This window comes from Vicugna pacos, chromosome 20, assembly GCF_048564905.1.
Source record: "Vicugna pacos chromosome 20, VicPac4, whole genome shotgun sequence".
In the NCBI taxonomy this organism is placed as follows: Eukaryota; Metazoa; Chordata; class Mammalia; order Artiodactyla; family Camelidae; genus Vicugna; species Vicugna pacos.
The window spans coordinates 24,079,820-24,097,841 of record NC_133006.1 but is presented as its reverse complement, the minus strand read 5'-3'; the positions used below and the strand labels follow the sequence as shown (position 1 = coordinate 24,097,841).

Below are 18,022 nucleotides of genomic sequence, written 5' to 3'. Positions count from 1 at the left end.
GGGTGAATAGGGAGTGGAGACAGAATGGATTTCCTGGAGCAATGAGAGAGAGGAGAGGTGGGAGGATGGATCTAGGAGGATTAGGCAACCTTTGCTTTCAGTTCAACAAATATTTATTATTTATTCTCCTCCCTTGTGGAAGGAACTGTAAGATATATGAGAAATACTGGGCCAACTTATAAATGAAAATGGGGAACATGGAACCTTTAGAGGCATGAGAGAACATCACCCAGGTGGTAAGGGGAGACCCAGGACTCCACGAAGGCAAAAGGTCTACATGTAGGTCACACAGTGTATTGAGATGTCCGTCCAGGATCCAGAGAGAACAGGGAGCCTGCTCCAGTCTCTGCAGATGCCCTGGTATCTCCCACACACGGGGGAGCATCTGAGCATTCAGGGAAGTGACAGCCAGGAAGGGGGACTGAGATGGATACATTGAGAGATAAGAGGTGTGTTGGGAATTCACAGAAGGTGTGATGAGTTCTGTAATGGAGAGTGGAAGTGGAATAGGGAGTGTGAGAACCCAATAGCATTATCACACTGGTTGACCAGATGGCGAAGTGAAATCAGTGAGAGGTGGTCATTGTCTCCAAATAACCATTTGGATTGTGCTTTATTTGGCAAAGCCGGGGAGGAGGGGTGACCTGTCCAGGCATCAGAGTTACTCTCAGACATATCAGGAGTTTCCTATTCAAGAATCCAAATGGGTAGGGCTAGCAGATGGACCGTATCATCTCAAAGAAATGGCAGAGGAAATTCTAGGGAGTGAGTATCTGGCCGGAAGGGCACTGCAGGAGAATGGGAATCTAAGCAGTAGGGGAAAATGAGGAAAAGGATTTGGAGTCTACAATTTGGGGAGATAAGGAAAAAACAGGTGATAAGAAGGAGTCTGCCACATCAGGGTGATGGGAGAAGTAGAGCAGCTCTCTTGGGAGGGAAAAGGCAAACTGAGCTAACCCCATGCCTGAGTCCCTGGACTTCACCCACCTGGGAGGTGTGTGTGTGTGTGTGTGTGTCTGCACATACGCATAGGCAAAAGCTTAGGGACTGTCAGATAACTCTTCCTGGGGCAGGAAAACTTCGGGATCAGCTAGCTGGGGCCCCAGAGGCTTCACTTGGGCCAAGATGTCCCGGATGGAGCGACAGGGGATCTTTCCAGGGCTCCTGGGGCCACAGGGCTTCGCACCAGCTGACGGATCAGGTTGGGGAGAGCCGGCGGGACCCCCACTCAATGATGAGGAGGCAGAAATGCAGGGGTGACCGGAGGAGCTGGACTTGCTGCCACAGGGCTGAAGGATGGTTTTGCCACCGGATTGGGAGCTGGAGCTGCTACTGAAGGAGCCAGTGCCTGGCGGGGAGCAGGGCCCCTGGGAAACACCGCCACAGGGATGGAAGGATGAACCAGAACTGCTGGAAAGGCTCGAACTGCTGTGGACTCCAGAGCTAGGGAGGGAGCAGGGCCCCTTGGAGCCAACACCACAGAGCCGGACCCCACCAGAGCCCACTGGGTGGAACACAACGGTCGAGGAACCTCCCGACTGGTAGATGTTAGAGCTTGAAGAGCTGTGGCTGGGGATGATGGGATTGCTGGAGAAGTATTTGCCCTCAGAGATGGGGGGCCCAGCTGCAAAGGAGGGGGCCCCTGGAGAACCTTTGACAGGGTTATCTTTGGTGAAGTAGCCCACGGGGTAGATTTTGCCCCCACTGTAGGTCATGCCTGGGACCAGATAACTGTCAGAAGAGCCACCCACCACCTCATAGCTGCCATATTGGTTTACAGAGGTGATGGGGGGGCAGGGCTTCCCTGGAAGGCCATCACTGCTACAGGGGACTCCGGGGCCACCAGAGCCATGCTGCTCCACCACCACTACAACAGGCCTTTTACTCTCAGATACGGAGTGGGAGCTGGTGATGATGGGCCCCCCACTGCAGGGAGAGTCAGGGACATCAGAACTACAGGGGCGCTGGTTGGAGTTGACCTTTTGGCCACTGCTGCTGGACAACCAGGAGGCTTGGGAAACAGAAGAACTTAAGCCTCCTCCAGACTGGGAGCTGATGATTCCCGACTGGGAGCTGATGCTTCCCGAGTGGGAGGAGGCAGAGGCACTTTGTAGACTAGAGCTAGATCCAGAAGAGTAACTGATCTGGGAATACCCTGTTCCCGGCTTAAATAACAAAGATCCTGAAGAACCACCATGAGCAACACTGGAGCCACTGGAGCCACCACTGGAGCCACTGGAGCCACCACTGGAACCACTGGAGCTGCCACTGGAGCTGCCACTGGAGCCGCCACTGGAGCTGCCACTGTAGCCACCACTGGAACCACTGGAGCCACCGAAGCCACTGGAGCCACTAGAGCCACCACTGGAGCCACTGGAACTGGAAACGGAGCTGCTGGAACTGCTGGAGCCACCTTTCCCCAGGAGACAGGGGTCATTGAGGGAGGTGATACGTGTAGGGTCCTTACAGGGGTCTGAGAAGGTCCCGATGCTCTTGGCCATGGTCCCTAGGGAGGAAAACAGTGGTTAGTAAGGCCCAGAGAGGCTGGGCTGTCTCCCTCCCCTCTCAGGCCCACCTCAGTCATCTGCTACTCTGGTCTCTCTCGAGAGGAGCCCAGGGAATCAAGGAAAGTGAGATGGCAGGAGAGGAGAGGTGGGAAGGAAGACAATCATCTACCAGAGAAAAAGAAAATGAGGCTCCAAAGCAGGAGGCCTCAGAGGAAGATAAGAGGGAACAGAGAAGTGGCAGAAACAAAGAGGTCTAAAAGAAAGGACAACCTCTGGGAGGTGGAGGCATAAATCTCAAGGGAAGAAATCCCAGCCAGACTGTGGGACCAAGTGGAAGGGGGAGAGATGAGACAAAAGGACAGATGACTGAGAAGGCAGGAAAAACAGCCAAAGAGAGGCTGACAAAAGAGAAAGCCAGGGACAGAGGGACTGCAGTGAAGGATGGGGGCACTTGAGGACTATGGTCACTGGCTTCCCCTCGAGAGGCCAGGCTTGGGTAAAGGATGGGAATTCTGTTTCCCATCTCAGCGCTGCCCATGCCAGGGAAGATGGGTGGGGGCCAGGATGTAGGGGCATGCACTGTTGCTTCAGAACCTGCTGGTACCAGCATGACCAGACACCTCACCCTGAGCCACCCCTGCTCTCCTGGCCCAGCCCAGGGACCGCGGGATGAAACCTTCCTCCGAGGCCACTGGCCTCTCTCTACTGCCCTCTCTCCCCGCCCAGTCATCCCAGCACACAGCTGCCTGTCCCCAGGCCCACGTCTGGTCACTCCTGCCTTTACTTCTTTCCTGAACTGACCCTTTGCTCCTAACCCAGGCTCACTTTCCCCCATGCTCCCTCTGCTCTGCACCTCAACCCCCTCAGCCCCCAGGGGCGTGGACAGAGCCACATACTTCGCTTGTACATTGGAGAGGCCGGATCTGCCCTACCTCCCTCGCGGTGTTACTGTGACCACTAAATGTGATCATCTCTGCAGAAGGTTCTTTACAAAAACATAGAGCACTAGCCACTAAGACTTATTACTGCCACTCCTCCTAGACCCCTCCGCCTACAACCAGCTCTCCACAATCTGTGAAGTCCCCACTCTTAAAAAGAAATTCCATGCTTCCACCTCCACACCAACCCCCAACTCTGCCTGCAGCCCCTTCCACTCAGCTGCACAAATCATCTAGCACCCCCGCTGTCCCCTCTACTCCCCGGAAGCCACACAGCCTGCTGGGGGGCCACGGGCAAGGTCACCAGTGTCAACAGCACAGGCCCTGGAGTCACCCAGCCTGGGGTTTGGATCCCAGCTTAACCGCTTTCTAACTTGTGACCTTGAGTCAGTTTCCCACCCTCTCCAAACCCCTGTGTCCTCGTGTGTAGAGAATAAGAAATCTCTCAAGTCGTTCTTCTAATAATCAAAAGGGCTGATGTATTTAAAGTGCTAGTTCAGTGTCTGGCACATTAAAGGGGCTCTATGAATGGTAGCAGTTATTATGAGTATTAAACATGCACTTTTCTAGCACTCTAATAATAATACTAATTCTAATAATAACAACCACCACCAACATTATATAACCCTCTAGAATTTCCAAAGCACTGTCACATCCATTATTTAATTAGAGACTCACAGAGAAGCGGCAGCTAGATGCTAACATTTACCTCACTTTAGAATTTCAGAAACAGAGGCTCATCCAGATTACAAAATTCTAGGTTTATAGGGAAGAATTCGGCCTGCAGTAATGGTCAGTAAAAATGACCAGATTTACACACCACAGAAACTTGTAAAGGGAGACAAAGCAGTAGTGGAGGTGGGAAAGGCTCATAAACAAACTTGTCCAGAAGCAGAAATCCGGAGCTTCCTGCTCTTGAATAGCAAAGCTCAGCTAGGATAAAGCAAGTTAGTGGACGAAGCAAAATAAGTTATTCAGCCAAACTAAGACTTTTGTTACAGTCATTCAGAAAAGAGCAAAACCCACTACAAACAATCGTCTACCATGGACAGAGGCTGTCCGGCCGTAAAGCAGTAAACCTGTCACTCAGGGCTCACCAGTGCAACTGAGACTACACTGCAGGGCTTAAGTTTCAAAGGGGTGATAATAAATGGATTAAGACAATAAAGTTTTATAAGTACAAACTTAAAAAAAGAAAAAAAAAGAAAAAGAAGAAGAAATTGAGGCTCAGAAATTTTAACTTGCCTGAGGTGCCAAGGCAATGACGAGCAAACCCCAGACTCAAGCATCAGATTTCAGAGCTGCCCCCTCCCAGCTGACTGGGTCCCCTCCAGGATGCTCCTCACACAGTGGCATCCCTCCCAACACCAGCTCCCTCCAGCCTTCCTGGACCTAGTGTCTGCATCCCTCCCTCCCTTCTCTCCCCACTCTCCCTGCACCCAGGGTCCCCCACTCCTACCTTGCAGGAGGAGACCGGCCAGCAGCAGAGCCAGCATCCCTCGCCCTCCCACACGCCCTATCTGGGATGCTCTCGAAGAGCCCATCTTGGACCTTGTGGCCTTCTGACTGACAGCAACTCGTGGACACCCAGGGCCTTTATGCCAGGGCTGGACATTCTCTGGGCAGGAGTCATGTGGGGAGGGGAGGAGAGGCGGAGGGATAGGTGCCTGGGGGAAGTTGGTGTGGCCGGGAGGAGCCGAAGTAATCAGCTCGAGCATCTGCCTACTCAGCAGCAGAGATGGCTGCCATTGGGGTACCGGGGCCACCTGGCTGGCCTGCCCCTCATTGCCTAACTCGGAACCAGGCGCTCTGCCTCTACAGCCGCCCACTCTGGGGCGGCCACTCTCACCAAGGGGCCCAGGCGCCTGGCTCCCTCACTCTCCTGCCTTCCCCAGGGTTGGCCTGCCTGACTCCCTATCCTTCCTCCATGCACAAGACATGGGCATTTCAACTTTCCCTTCCACACCAGGTACCTGCTGCAGCCCCCAGCCCCGCCACGTGGTTAACCCCACCTGGGTTCCCATCCACAGCCTCTAGATCTGCCCTTCTCCTTGGGACCCATCCATCACTCACCCTCCGCTGTTCTCCTCCAGATATAAATATCTGCACCCCTCATTGAGTGCCCCACTGCTGTCACTGCCCACAGCTATAATGTGCTCCATCAGTGAGTGTGCCTTCAGAGTCTGCACTCCAAAACCAGTTCCCTGACCTCTCCCTTCCGGGGGGTGCTCCAGGGACAGTAGGCGAGGTGCTAGACACCAGGGCCTCAGCCCAGGGGCAGGCCTGGGCTGGGGACCCCTGTCATAGCTGGGCCTGGGTTACTCACAGGCCACTCACAGCCCCTCCCCCGGGGTGACCCTGACTGCAGTGGGTGAGCAAGAGGCTAATGAGACTAAATGGGAAGGTGGTGGCCCTGCCGCCCATTAGCTGGCTGCCTGGCCTGGATGAGCGAACAGGAAGCAGCCAGCTCGTGCCTGGGTTGTGGATTGCATATATTATATTTATCAACTAATGAAAAAACACAAGTAAAGTAAATCATTCATCACATTTATTATAAAGAAATAGTATTTTAACTTTGTTCAAGTATGTGGTCATTCGCTCCTATTAGAGTAAAAAATACAGTCAATTATTATCAGTTTGTATATCTTAAGAGTATTCCATATAATTTTGTTTTAGATTTAGATGCATAAAATTTTGAACGTGAAAATTGCAGCACATTTTAAAACATGGGGAGGGGGATAGTTTCCTATGTTCTGTATTAATTCATTTTCTTTTGCCATATGAATTTACTTGTAATGTAGTCAAGCATACTGTGAATAGATTTGTCTATAATAGAAAAAAAAAAAGGTAAAGGAGGGTCAGCAGACTCCCAGGTCCCTAAAGGATGAAGGACCAGAGCCCTGAGATCTGCTAAGAGGGGGGCGGTTCCTCCTCCATCGCATTCCCCTCCATCCTGCTTTGACCCTGGCCCCACCCCAGCCAATTAATTGCTCAGTGGTATTGCAGAGAGAGTATCAGTATCGGAGGGAGGGGCCTGGGAGTCAGGCTCTCTGTCCTCCTCCCCCAGGCCCACCCAGCCCTCTCCCTGCTCCCCTCCCCCAGACTCTCATTTCTATACCTGCTCAGACTCCTCACAGAGGCAGCCCTACCCTGGAGCCCTCTCCTCAGCTGGTTTCTGCCTTTCTTTCCGTCTCCCGTTCTGCTTCTGAGCCCAGCCCAGCACTGTCCATAGCACTTTCTGTGCTGTCCAATACAGCAGCCACCTGTGGCTCCTGAGCATGTGAAATGAGGCTAGTGTGACCAAAGGGAGAAGCTGAATTTATCATTTTACTTAATTTAATTAATTTAGATGTAAATAGCCACATGCGGCTAGTAGTTACCTTCTAATCCAGCTCGTGACGGTCTGCTAGCACCCACAATGGAAGTGGAAGGGAGAGGGTCTGTGGGAGTTCTGGGGACAGGGAGTGATGAGACAATGTCCCCTGAAGAGGGTTGGTGCAGGGAGGAGGGAAAAAGAAAAACAACGCTGGTTTGAGAATCGGTATAACCTGGGTTCAAGTTCCAGCTAAACTCCTGGCTTTGGGCAACTCACCAAACCTTTCTGAACTTCAGTGTTCTCATCTGTAAAATGAGAATCTTATAATTTATGCCTACCTGGGGGTGGGGGTGGGGGTGGGTATAGCTCAGTGTTAGAGCATGTGCTTAGCATGTACCAGATCCTAGGTTTAAGCCCCAATACCTCCATTTTTAAAAATTAAAAATAAAAATAAACAAATTATGCCTAGCTTGCAGGACTATTATGAGGATCAAATAGGAAATTACCAGAAAGATTAAATGGACAAATTTATGGTTACCAGGAGGAAAGGGGATGGGAAGGGATAAATTGGGAGTTTGAGATTTGCAAATATTAACTACTATATGTAAAAATAGATTAAAAAAACAAATTTTTTTCTGTATAGCACGGAATGGGCTCGCCCACAACCCCAGGCCCTCTCTGGAGCCTCCAGTCCAGCTGAGCTAAAGGATTTCCCCTGCCCACCCCCACCCTCTGCAGAGCAGCAGTCACACCATGCACACAGGGGTGCTATTTAAAATGATGTTGCTCCTTCTGAAAGTCAGTTCCTCCCTAGACTCTCAGGCCCCACTTGCTCTGTTTCCAGTGGGGAAGGAGGGAGGGGCCCTGGGAGCCTTGTGTGTGGGGTGAAGAGGAGGCACAGCCGGCCCTGTGGGATACCCTTTTCCAGCACAAACAGGTAGCGACGCTTGTCTTGTTTTCTTCCTCCCATCCCTCCCAAGGATGCTGTCAGACCTGGGCCAGGACAGCCAGGGCTGAAGGAGGCACAGCCTCTCTGGGCTTCTCGCCATATCTCCTGCCACCCACACAGCCCAGTGGTGCGGCCACATTCCTCCTCCCAACTGCTGTCCTCCTGTCCACCCCATCCCCCCGGTCCACCCATCCCACCACCCACGTCTGCCCCATTCCCTCGCTGCCTGCCCACACGTGGGCCCTCTGAATGCCTCTCCTCAGCTCTCCCTCCTTCTTACTGAAATCAGCCTTGATGTATTTTACTCTGCTGTGTCCCTGGGTCTCCTCTCAGCTCACACAGCAAAGATCTGAAGCTAATGAGGCCAAGGATGGCGGGGGAGGGACATTTGCCGAGTGCCCACCCAAACCAGGACCACCTTCTGGGATGCTCACCAGTTAGACACCGCCCAGGTGGTGCAGATGCATCTGCTGTATTCCCTAGCCAGAGTCTACCCCAAACCCCGCCAATGAGTGAGAGAGTGAGGGTGGCCCCAGGCAGCCCCCAACCAGACAGAACCCAGCTTAAAGTACGTGCCTTCTATAAGCAGGAGACCTCAGGCCCCTGTCCCATATCTGAAGAAGGCTGATTGCGTCCACTCCAAGCCACCCTGGCTGCTCTGTGCTGCTGTGTTCTGCACGAGGCATTGGTTCGGTGCGCGTGGTCCTGTTCTGGGCTCTGGAAGTTGCAACAAGGAGGAAGATGAACAGTCCTTGCCCTGGAGGGGCTGCAGTCCAGCCAAGAACGCAAAGCACCAAGAGGAGGTTGGTGTGAAGAAAGAGGGCAGGCACTTGGCTTCGAGGAGGTGGCCGGACTTCCCCTGGACCTTGAGGAGTATGTTGAGAAGAACAGGGAGCAGGTGGCTCAGACTGAGGGCCTTGGCGGTGCTGAAGGTAAATTTAGAAGGAGCGCTGGCTTGGGTTGGCGTGGGACATGCACACGCAGAGGAACAGCGGTTTTGGAGAGTGGACAGGCTGCGTGGTGGCCCAGCACGGGAGGTGATTGTGACGCCGGGCTGAAGGAGCACACGGGAACCGAGCGGGAGCTGAATGCTCTCAGTGGGGAAGACCCGAGTCAGAGAGGAGTCTTTGGGGCAGAAAACCACCATTTCCTGACTGCCGACTGTGGGCCACATATCATCCTATGTACTTGACATGTGCTCTGGTGTTTAATCCTAGCCCTACAGGTCAGTGTTTTTAATCCCGCATTTCACAGATGACAAAACTGTTAAAATTATTTAACCAAACCAGCTGGTAACAAGCCAAAGAGTTTGGAAAGGACTCAGACCCAATCCACACAGGTCCCATTTCTCCGTGTAGCTTACACCATGCCATAAATTAATGGCTGGGGCCCATGGGCTGACTTCAGGTTCCTCAAGCCCTGTAAGAATGTGTACAAATTCCTGTGTGTCATCAAAGTCTCAGAGGTTAAGTCCTGAGTGAGAAAGCCCCTCCCACTCAACATTTTCTCCCCTGCATTTCACCCAGGGCCTAAAAGTCCGGACAGACATTCTAGAACAGGTGTTCCATGCAGGGGTTCTTGGCAGACCTCAGGCATAGGCTTGAGAGAGGGAGAAAAGGAGTGAAAAAAATAGGAAGAGGAAAGGCCTGAAAGGTTATTTTGTGGTGGGCAGAGGTAGAGAGGCCCTCCCCGGGCCACCCTGGGCTCCAGGACCTGCGGGCTCTCCCTCCTCTGCACCCAGCTCTGCTCTGCTCCAGTCAAAGCTGTTTTCCTCTCCTGCTCTCTCTCTCTCCATCACACCCCCTCTGCCTGTGGTGGGCTCATCCCTCCCTCACACGGGGGAGCCAACACTCTGGATCCAATCCCAGGAGGGTCGACCCCCTGAGTTGTTTCTCCCATGGTGGGGATGGGTGGCCCTGAGTCATCCACACTTTCCACCTGGTCCCTCTCAGGACCCGGAACATAGAAGGAGAGGATGCATTTACATTCAGAGGTTCCTACCCACTCAGGGCTGGATGGCCCCTCCTTTGCCCAGGTGTGCCCGTAGGACTGGCTGAACTTCATTCAGTTTAGTCTCCCCTTCTCTACCTGCCTCTGGAGTTCCTTCCCTGGGGTAGACGATCAAGGCCGAATCCACATTCCACCTGGTCTGACTCCTTTACCCTCTCCTCAGATAGATTCTGCAGTACATCATCTACGCAGCCCCTGCCTGGCCTCAAAATGCCACCAAACCTTTCGGCCCTGGACTGTAAGGCTCCATGGCAGGGGGCAAAACACATGTCTGTCCACTGAATCCCAAGCACTTAGGCACTTGGCGATTTTTTGGAAAGAAAGAATGAATGAACATGTCCAGGTCACCCTCCCCTCTTCTGCCTTTGTCTGGACCACATCTTCTTCCTCTGTTTCATGCCTTCCACCCCTCCCCACGTCTACTACTTGCAAAGCTCACTAGAGGTGCTGGCAGGGATACACCAATGGCCAAAGCCTGGCCTCCAAGAATGCTTGGTCTAGCCGGGCAGGGGCAGCAGGCTCATGAACTTTGCTCTGACGCAGAGCCACTCACCAGCGCTCTCTCGTGGGCCTGCCTGTCCCGCCCTCATTCCTCATGGTTGACTCTTCTCCCTTGAGCCTCTCTTCTCTCCCCTGGATGAGCTCTGTCCTCTGCAGGAGGCAGCACACTTCCATTGACAAACAGCAGAGCTCATGTGGCTGCGATGAGGAAGTACTGGGATTTCCCCTGGACAAGGCTTTGATTTGATGCTGGGGTGGGGTAGGCAGTGCTGTGTCCTTACAAAAACCCCCCAAGGTGATTCATTTAGGGAATCTCACCCCAGCGCAACATGTTGCCTCTAGCTGAGAATCACGGCTCTGGAGAGCAGTCTCCACCCCATCAAAATACATCTACTTCCTCAAATCTACTCAGTGGCGTGGTCCATACTCAGCCACACCTTCTTTCTTCTCCACTTGGCTCCCTGGGCCATCACTCTCTCCTCTAGGACTGACCTCCTGGAACTTGGCCTGGACAGTATCCACATTTGCTTTCCCCTGGCCCTGTTCTCACCATCTTAGCAGCCCCACTAGCAACTTCCAATGGACGAAGGGCACTGCAGCTGGGACATGGGAGTGAGGGCTGGTGTCAGAACCAGGGCCATCTTCAGCCAGTGAATCCTGCAGAGGAAGATGTGGCAGGTGGGAGCTCTGCCCACCAGGCTATCTGTACCCCCACTCCCGTTTCCTTTCCCTCCTCCCCCATCCTTCTCCCTTCCCACCAATTCCTGCAAACAATAGGGAGTCAGCTGAGTGACAGTCATGGTCCTTGAGTTCAAGACTTCATCGCTCTGTTTAAGTCACATCTGATTTGGCCACCAGCCCTCTTGTCTCATGAGGAGGTGCATGTGGAGGCTGTGATTAGCTCTTAGAGTAACAATAATATTTTTCATCCTCTCTGCTCTGTGGAACAAGTGTTAGAGAAACCAGCACTCATTGTCTGCTCATGATGCTCACCTATTAAATAGTCATTCTTTCCCACAGTCACTATTAATGCATTTTATTGTTATTGGTCACCCAGAATAGAGACCCAGCTCCCTCCTGATCCAGCAGGAGAGGGTGAGAGAGAACCGGGGCACAGTCTGAATGTGTTTTCGGGAGAGGCTGGAAGGACTTCTGCTAAACAGGGTGTGGCCCTCAGAGCTTCTGGGGGTGGGATCAGCGTCTTCTCCCCTCCTTCCAGCCTGTCTAAATCCCTCTGGCTGAGAGTGTCTCATAGGCAGGGAGCTTCCTCCAGTGTGTCCCTGTCACCTGATGCATCACCTGCACACACAGGTGACCAGGAAACCCAGAATCCTACTGGAGAGACTGGCATCCCGTGCCCAGCTCTGTTCTCTGGGACCCCAGGACCAGAACCAGAGAAGGACACTGACTCCCTGACTCCTTGACAGTGTGTATCCATCAGCTGGTCACAAACATCTGCACGTAGAGGGTGGATCTTGATTCCCTCAATGCTCCTAGGAGACAGAAATTATTATTTATCCTTTGGAGCTGCAGACGCAAGTTCAGGGTGTGAAGATGATGCCTACTACCAGTAGCCGGGGACTTTACCCGGAATCCTGATGCGGTATTCTGCACACAGCACCAAGCTAGCTTTTCCTCTTCTCCTTGGGTATTTACATGACCCAACTCAGTCCCTCATTTCATGCAGTCCTGGTGGAAGCCCTCCCTGACTTCCCTATTAAAACTGCTCCACTTCATCCCCACACTTATGACTGTTTCCTTCCTCTGCCTTATTTTTCTTCATAGCCCCTTTTTGCGAGGGCGAGGGGGAGGTAATTAGGTTTATTTATTTATTTCTTAATGGAAGTACTGGGGATTGAACCCAGGGCCTCCTGCATGCTCAGCATGCACTCTACCATTGAGCCCTACCCTCCCCCCTGCATAGCTCTTATCTCCACAAGATATCCTATTACATACATCACGTATACATCTGCCTATTGTTCACTTCCCCCTCCCCAGAAGGTAAGCCCCTGCAGGCGAGGCCCTCCTCTCTGACTCACCGCTGTATCCACAGCTCTAGAGCACTTCCCGGCTCATGGAAGGAACTCAGTTGGCAATGAGAGAAAGAATAAGTAATGAAGGTGTGGACCACTCGGCCAAATAGCCTGTGCCTGAATTTCCCTTAGGTCGCCAGAGCCTGCCTCCTGTCATCCCAGGTGCCTGACTCACCTTAGAGGGGTCATCCTGGAGACTAAGAAGGGCTTGACCGAGTACCCGGGGAGTGGATGATGTTAGACGCCAAATGAGGACTCTGGAGGGAAACACCTTGGAGGAGTCTTTGTGCTGCCCTCTGGTGGTAGATCTTGGAATACCACAGACAAGGAATTTAGGCTATCAGCATTGCATGGGAATTTTAGAGATTATTGAAGAAATCCCCTAGTCACATCCCAAGGCCACACAGAGAACAGATGGCAGAGTAGGAACAAGGACTTGAGTGACAGTCTGACGCTTTCATCATTACACTGTTCTGTCTGTCCCCCTCACAGGGGCTGAAATTACACCACAGAACAGAAGGATGTTAGCTGGAAAAGCCTTAGGAGATGGGTTTGGTTTAATTCAACAAGTTATTTGAGCCAGTGCTAGGCACCTGGTGGGCACTTAATTAAAGATTAGGGTGATAAGTGTACAGTAAGAGAGCCTAAGTGTATACTAAAGCAAGTCTTTGGTCAAATGAATTTGAAACATGAAATTGGCAGAGGAGTTAGGACTTCCCTCCTGGGATCCTACCTCAGGGTGTGCCCCTCTCTAATTTAACTTTTATCACATTTTATTGCCGTGATTTACATCTTTGTTTCCTTTCTAGACACAGAGCTCCTTGACGGCAGGGAGGACCAAAACTTCTCCCTGGAATTGTCACCATCACCTATCATCCCAAACAGTAGATGCTTAATAAATGATCATTATATGGAAAAACAGAGAAACAAATGAGTGGTTTGGAGTTTCCCCCACCCCAAAAAATCTTCAAAGGAGACAATGTCTTTGAACTAGACATCTCTTCTGTCTAGCCCAAAGACATTATTTGCCTGTCCAAAGGCTGAGGGCTGTACCCAATGTTTTCTCAAGGTAACTCAGCTTCTATAATTAGATTATACCATGATACTAGTTCTGGGTTCTATGTTCTCACTGGTTAAGCATTTATTGACTACCTGCCATGTCCAAAGTTCTGAGCTATTGTTCTCTAAGTCTGTGATCCTATTCTATTATATAATCCTATGACTCCACGTTGACATAAGATGCAGTGGTGTCCTCATTGCATTCACTCCTAGGTGGAGATCAGCCAAGGCGGATGAGAAAGAATCAGCATTGTCTAATCTGAATGGATAAACTGGCACAATGGGTTCGCTGTGTCAGTTCCTTACCATTCAGTCCCACTCAGCCTCCTCCCATTTTTAGGTGCCAATACCTGCTGTCTATTAATAGGTATTAAAATCTCCAGTTTACTTCTTGCCTCCTCTTCCCTCTCCCACTCACCCACCTCTTGTGTCAAACTGGGAAGAATTGTTTTGGAGCCTGCATCCAGTTTTTTTTGTTTGTTTGTTTGTTTGGGAGTGGGGGGTAATTAAGCTTATTTATTTATTTATTTATTTATCTATTTATTTTTAATGGAGGTACTAGGGATTGAACCCCGGACCTCGTGCATGCTGAGCAGGCACTCTACCACTGAGCTACACCCTCCCCACAGCATCCAGTTTTGACTTTGGCACTTGTGTTATGTCTTGGACAGGTGAGTTACCTCTGTTAACAGTGGGCTCTTCGTCTGTGAAATGGGGCTAATAATCTGGGCCAGGAACTAGGAGAGAAGTAAGACATCCGAAGACAGACAAAGCACAATCCCTGCCCTCAAGAAGCTCGTACTTTACAAGGGGAGAGACATGGAAACCAACATAATGTGGTGGCAATGAAGACCAAACCACACAATATAAAGAGCCCTAGATCCTTTCCTGGGTTACATCAGGGACTCAGCTCTTTCCCTTACTTTCTCTCTCCTTTGAGAATTTTTTTCTCTTTCCATTCCCAATGAACTCCATCTTACTGGCTTGGGAAGTTGCTGAGGGTCAGTTTGAGGGGTCCAGATTTCTTCTTCCCTTCCATCCCATACTTCCCCACTGTGGTACACCCAGTTATGTCTGTGTGTCTCCCCACCACTGGACTCAGTTCTAGCAGAGGAGAAAGACTTTCAGATATGAGCTCCCGAGCCCGGGCACCAAGACCTCTAATTTCCCCCAACCTACCTGTCCAATGATATCTGCCTCTTCTCCAGACTACAGTCCCTTCACTCTAACCATTTTGACCTACTCTCTCCTGCTCAAACTCACCATTCATTAATGAATTCAGCCATTCATAGATCATGTATGTGATGGTTCACTTTATATGTCAGTTTGCCTGGGCTAAGAGATGCCCAGAGAGCTGGTGAAACAGGATATTCAGGTGTGTCGGTGATGCTGTTTCTGGAAGAGATTTGTGTTTGAACTGGCAGACGAAGTAAAGAAGATCGCCCTCACGAAGGTGGACACCATCCAATCAGCGAGGGCTGAACAGAACGAAAAGGTGGAGGAAGGGCAAATCCGCTCCCTGTTTAAGCTAGAACGTCCATCTTCTCCTGCCCTCAGACATCACATCAGCGCTCCTGGCTCTTGGTCTTTGGAACAGCCCCCTGATTCTTAGGCCTCTGCACTCATACTGGGACTTAACAACCATCAGCTCCCCCGGTTCTCACAACTTCAGCTGAGATTAAATTGCTCCACTGGCTTTCCCTGTTCTCCAGTTTTGTTTGTTTATTTGGGGGTGGGGAAGGTAATTAGGTTTGTTTATTATTTATTTTAATGGAGGTACTGGGGATTGAACCCAGGATCCCATGTATGCTAAGCATGCGCTGTACCACTGAGCTATATCCTCCCACCCTGCTATTCAGTTTGCAGATGGCAGATCGGGGAAATTCTCATCCTCCACAATCTCAGGAGCCAATTTCTATAATAAATCTCCATGTATATTCTATTGGTTTTGTTTCTGTGGAGAACTCTGACTAATAATGGGGTCCATGAAGGCCCAGAAACTAACCTGTGTCAGAGTTACATAGATGACTAGAGAGATGGGATAATGTAGCTAAAATCAAGATGGACCTGAGTTCAAATCCCAGTGTTGCCATTTGTACCCTGTATGACTTTGCCTGAGTCATGGTAACCTCTTCTATTCTGAGAAACGGTGATAACAATAGGGTTATTGTGCAAATTAAGTGAGAGCTTAATCTGTACAGCCTTAGGCAACAGTCCCCTTACAGCACATGCGCAGTACAAAGTAGCTGCAATAGTCTGTAGCAAACCACATGTGGTGTTTTAGCTTGGATGCCCAGGAAGCAGATCCTGAGACAAAAATTCAAGTAAAAGAGATTTATTAAAAAGTTATGGGGGTGGGGAGGATATAGCTCAGTGGTAGGGTGCCTGCTTAGCATGCAGGAGGTTTTAGGTTCAATCCCCAGTACCTCCATTAAAAAAACAAATAAGTAAAAATAAACCTAATTACCTCCCTCCCCACAAAAAAGACAACATAAAATAAATAAATAAAATTTTTTAGAAAAGTTATGAGGGGGAGGGATATAGCTCAGTGGTAGAGTGCCTGCTTAGCATTGCAGGAGATCCTGGTTTCAATCCTCCTCCGTTAGAAAAAAATTAAAACATTTTTTTTTAAGTTATGAGAGTGAGGAGGAGGGAAAGGGAGTGGGGAAGTGGGGCCAGGAAGGGAAGGAGGCCAAGCAACTCTGTGGAACCAAGCAAAGTCTCACTGAGGGCAATCTGGAAGATGGGGGTATTGATACACTCATATTTTCCCATCATCCATTAGGGGCTGTGGGAAGGGGGAGGGGTGGTATGTGGGGGAGAAATATTTCCAGGTGCTTCCAGCATTCCTTGCACAGCGGCAGCATAGCCGGGCTGCTGGGAGTGACAGTACACTGGGAGTCAGTAGGCACCAAAACGGTAACAGAGTCCGGGAAGAAATGAACACGGTCTCTGCTCCGCAGAGGCTCAGGGCCAGGGAGCGGAGGGGAGACGGGAATTAATCATTGGCCTTTGAGTTTTGTTCCAGGCACAGTGCACCGCAGAACCAGGTGGCGCGAGGCAGGGGGAACAGGTGAGGGTAGGGAGCGACGCTGAAGAGAAATACAGCTGTGTGGGGAGAGGAAGGCCATTCCAGGTAGCGGGAACAGCACGCACAGGAGCAGAGGCTTAGGGCAGGTCCTGAAGCTAGTGTGCATCGGGAGGAGTGGAGGCGAGGACCCAGCTTCCGCGCCTGCGCCTGCGGCCCCGGGTCCGCCCTTTCCTGGCAGGTCTGCCTGGCGGGTCGTCCTGGCGGGTTTTCCTGCCATGCTGCCTACCCTTCCAGCCGCACCTGGCTTGGGGACTCCTCCTGGAAGCCTCTTCTGACTACTCCAGCTCTGGGTGCGTGACTCTGATGAGCTCATGGCGTTTACTGCTCTTACTGTGATGTTTACTCATGTAATTATTTATTTAATACACCTTACAGTCTGTGACATTGTCATTTAACTTTGCGTGTAAATCCTGTGTCCCCTGGCCGAATTTTAAGCTTCCTGAGAATAGGAACTGTTTTTATTCTTTAGATTCTCCTGTGGCACCCAACGTTGGTGGACACGTTAAGGGTATAAGATAATGGTTGAATGAATGAGTGAGAGAATCTAGTCCACTATGGGGCCTGTCAAATTACCCCTACAATACTTCTGTGTTCTAAGGTTATTTCTGAATTCTGAACAGTCTCTTATAGATTTTGATGGGAGTTACCACATAAGCAAACTGGGTCCTAAAGGGTAGAGTTTAAGGTCACTGAACTCTCATTTCTTTGAGCCTCTCAACCCCACCCTGTCCAGCCGCTTGTTTGACATTAGGCTGTCGGGATCTCTGGGCTCCTGTCCTTCGAACTGTCCTGCTCAAATACTCCCTTAAAGAATTTTGGAAAACTATGTACCTCTTTCACATTTTAAAGTCAACAACTAACATTTTTTAATCATATGTTTAAATATTGCCAAGGGTATACTTTCTGAATATGTAAATTTAAAATATGTAAATACTTACGTATTTTAAAAGTCACACCACTGTTTTAAATGTAGCAGGACTATAACACCATAGCCTTTTCATATTCATTAACACCCTTTTAATAAGTGAACAAGTCCGTTAGCCAGTCAACCAATTTACCTCATTTCTTTTTCTTTTTAGTTCCTTTTCCCATTTCACTTTCTCTACTGAGTTTTATCCTAATGAAACTTTTTTCATTGTATTTTTTTGTATTTTAGTGTATCTTCGGAAAGTCTTTTATTGTATATCCCTGTAACAAAATACGTACATAAACTGAAATTTATTTTCTATGACCGTAAGACTCAAAATGTTAAAAATAGGTATTCTGCACTGGGTTTATAATTACAATTATTACAAGATGCTATTGATCAAAACTACAAATATTGACAATGAGTCAACAGAAAAGTAAACTTTTACTGAAAATGCATCTCTTAATGCAATGGAAAGGGCTGATTTGTATTTTCCATTGATTTCACTTGGCCATGCCAGGAAGAGCTCCCTGGTCCGGTTCAGTTACAGGCAAGAGAGCTTGGCCTATCTCTGTCTAGTGGGATAAGGTGCGGGTTGTTAAAGAAGGCAGGTGGAAAAGGAAGACACACTTCTCAGGCAGATTCATTTTAGGAAGAGACACATGTATTTCTGAAAATTGATCCCCTTAAAATTTGGTCCTCCCCCCAATT

General features: G+C 50.1%; 1 protein-coding gene across 1 annotated transcript; it reads right to left on the bottom strand.

Annotated features, from left to right (window-relative positions):
• Positions 1 to 580: 580 nt before the first annotated feature.
• Positions 581 to 5,062, bottom strand: CDSN (corneodesmosin). Its single transcript, XM_072945387.1, has 2 exons — positions 4,905 to 5,062; positions 581 to 2,506 (listed from the first exon to the last, which is right to left on the bottom strand). Exons 1-2 carry the CDS (start codon positions 4,987 to 4,989, stop codon positions 1,041 to 1,043), a joined length of 1,551 nt encoding a protein of 516 aa, XP_072801488.1. The 5' UTR covers positions 4,990 to 5,062; the 3' UTR covers positions 581 to 1,040.
• Between the last annotated feature and the right edge of the window lie 12,960 nt (positions 5,063 to 18,022).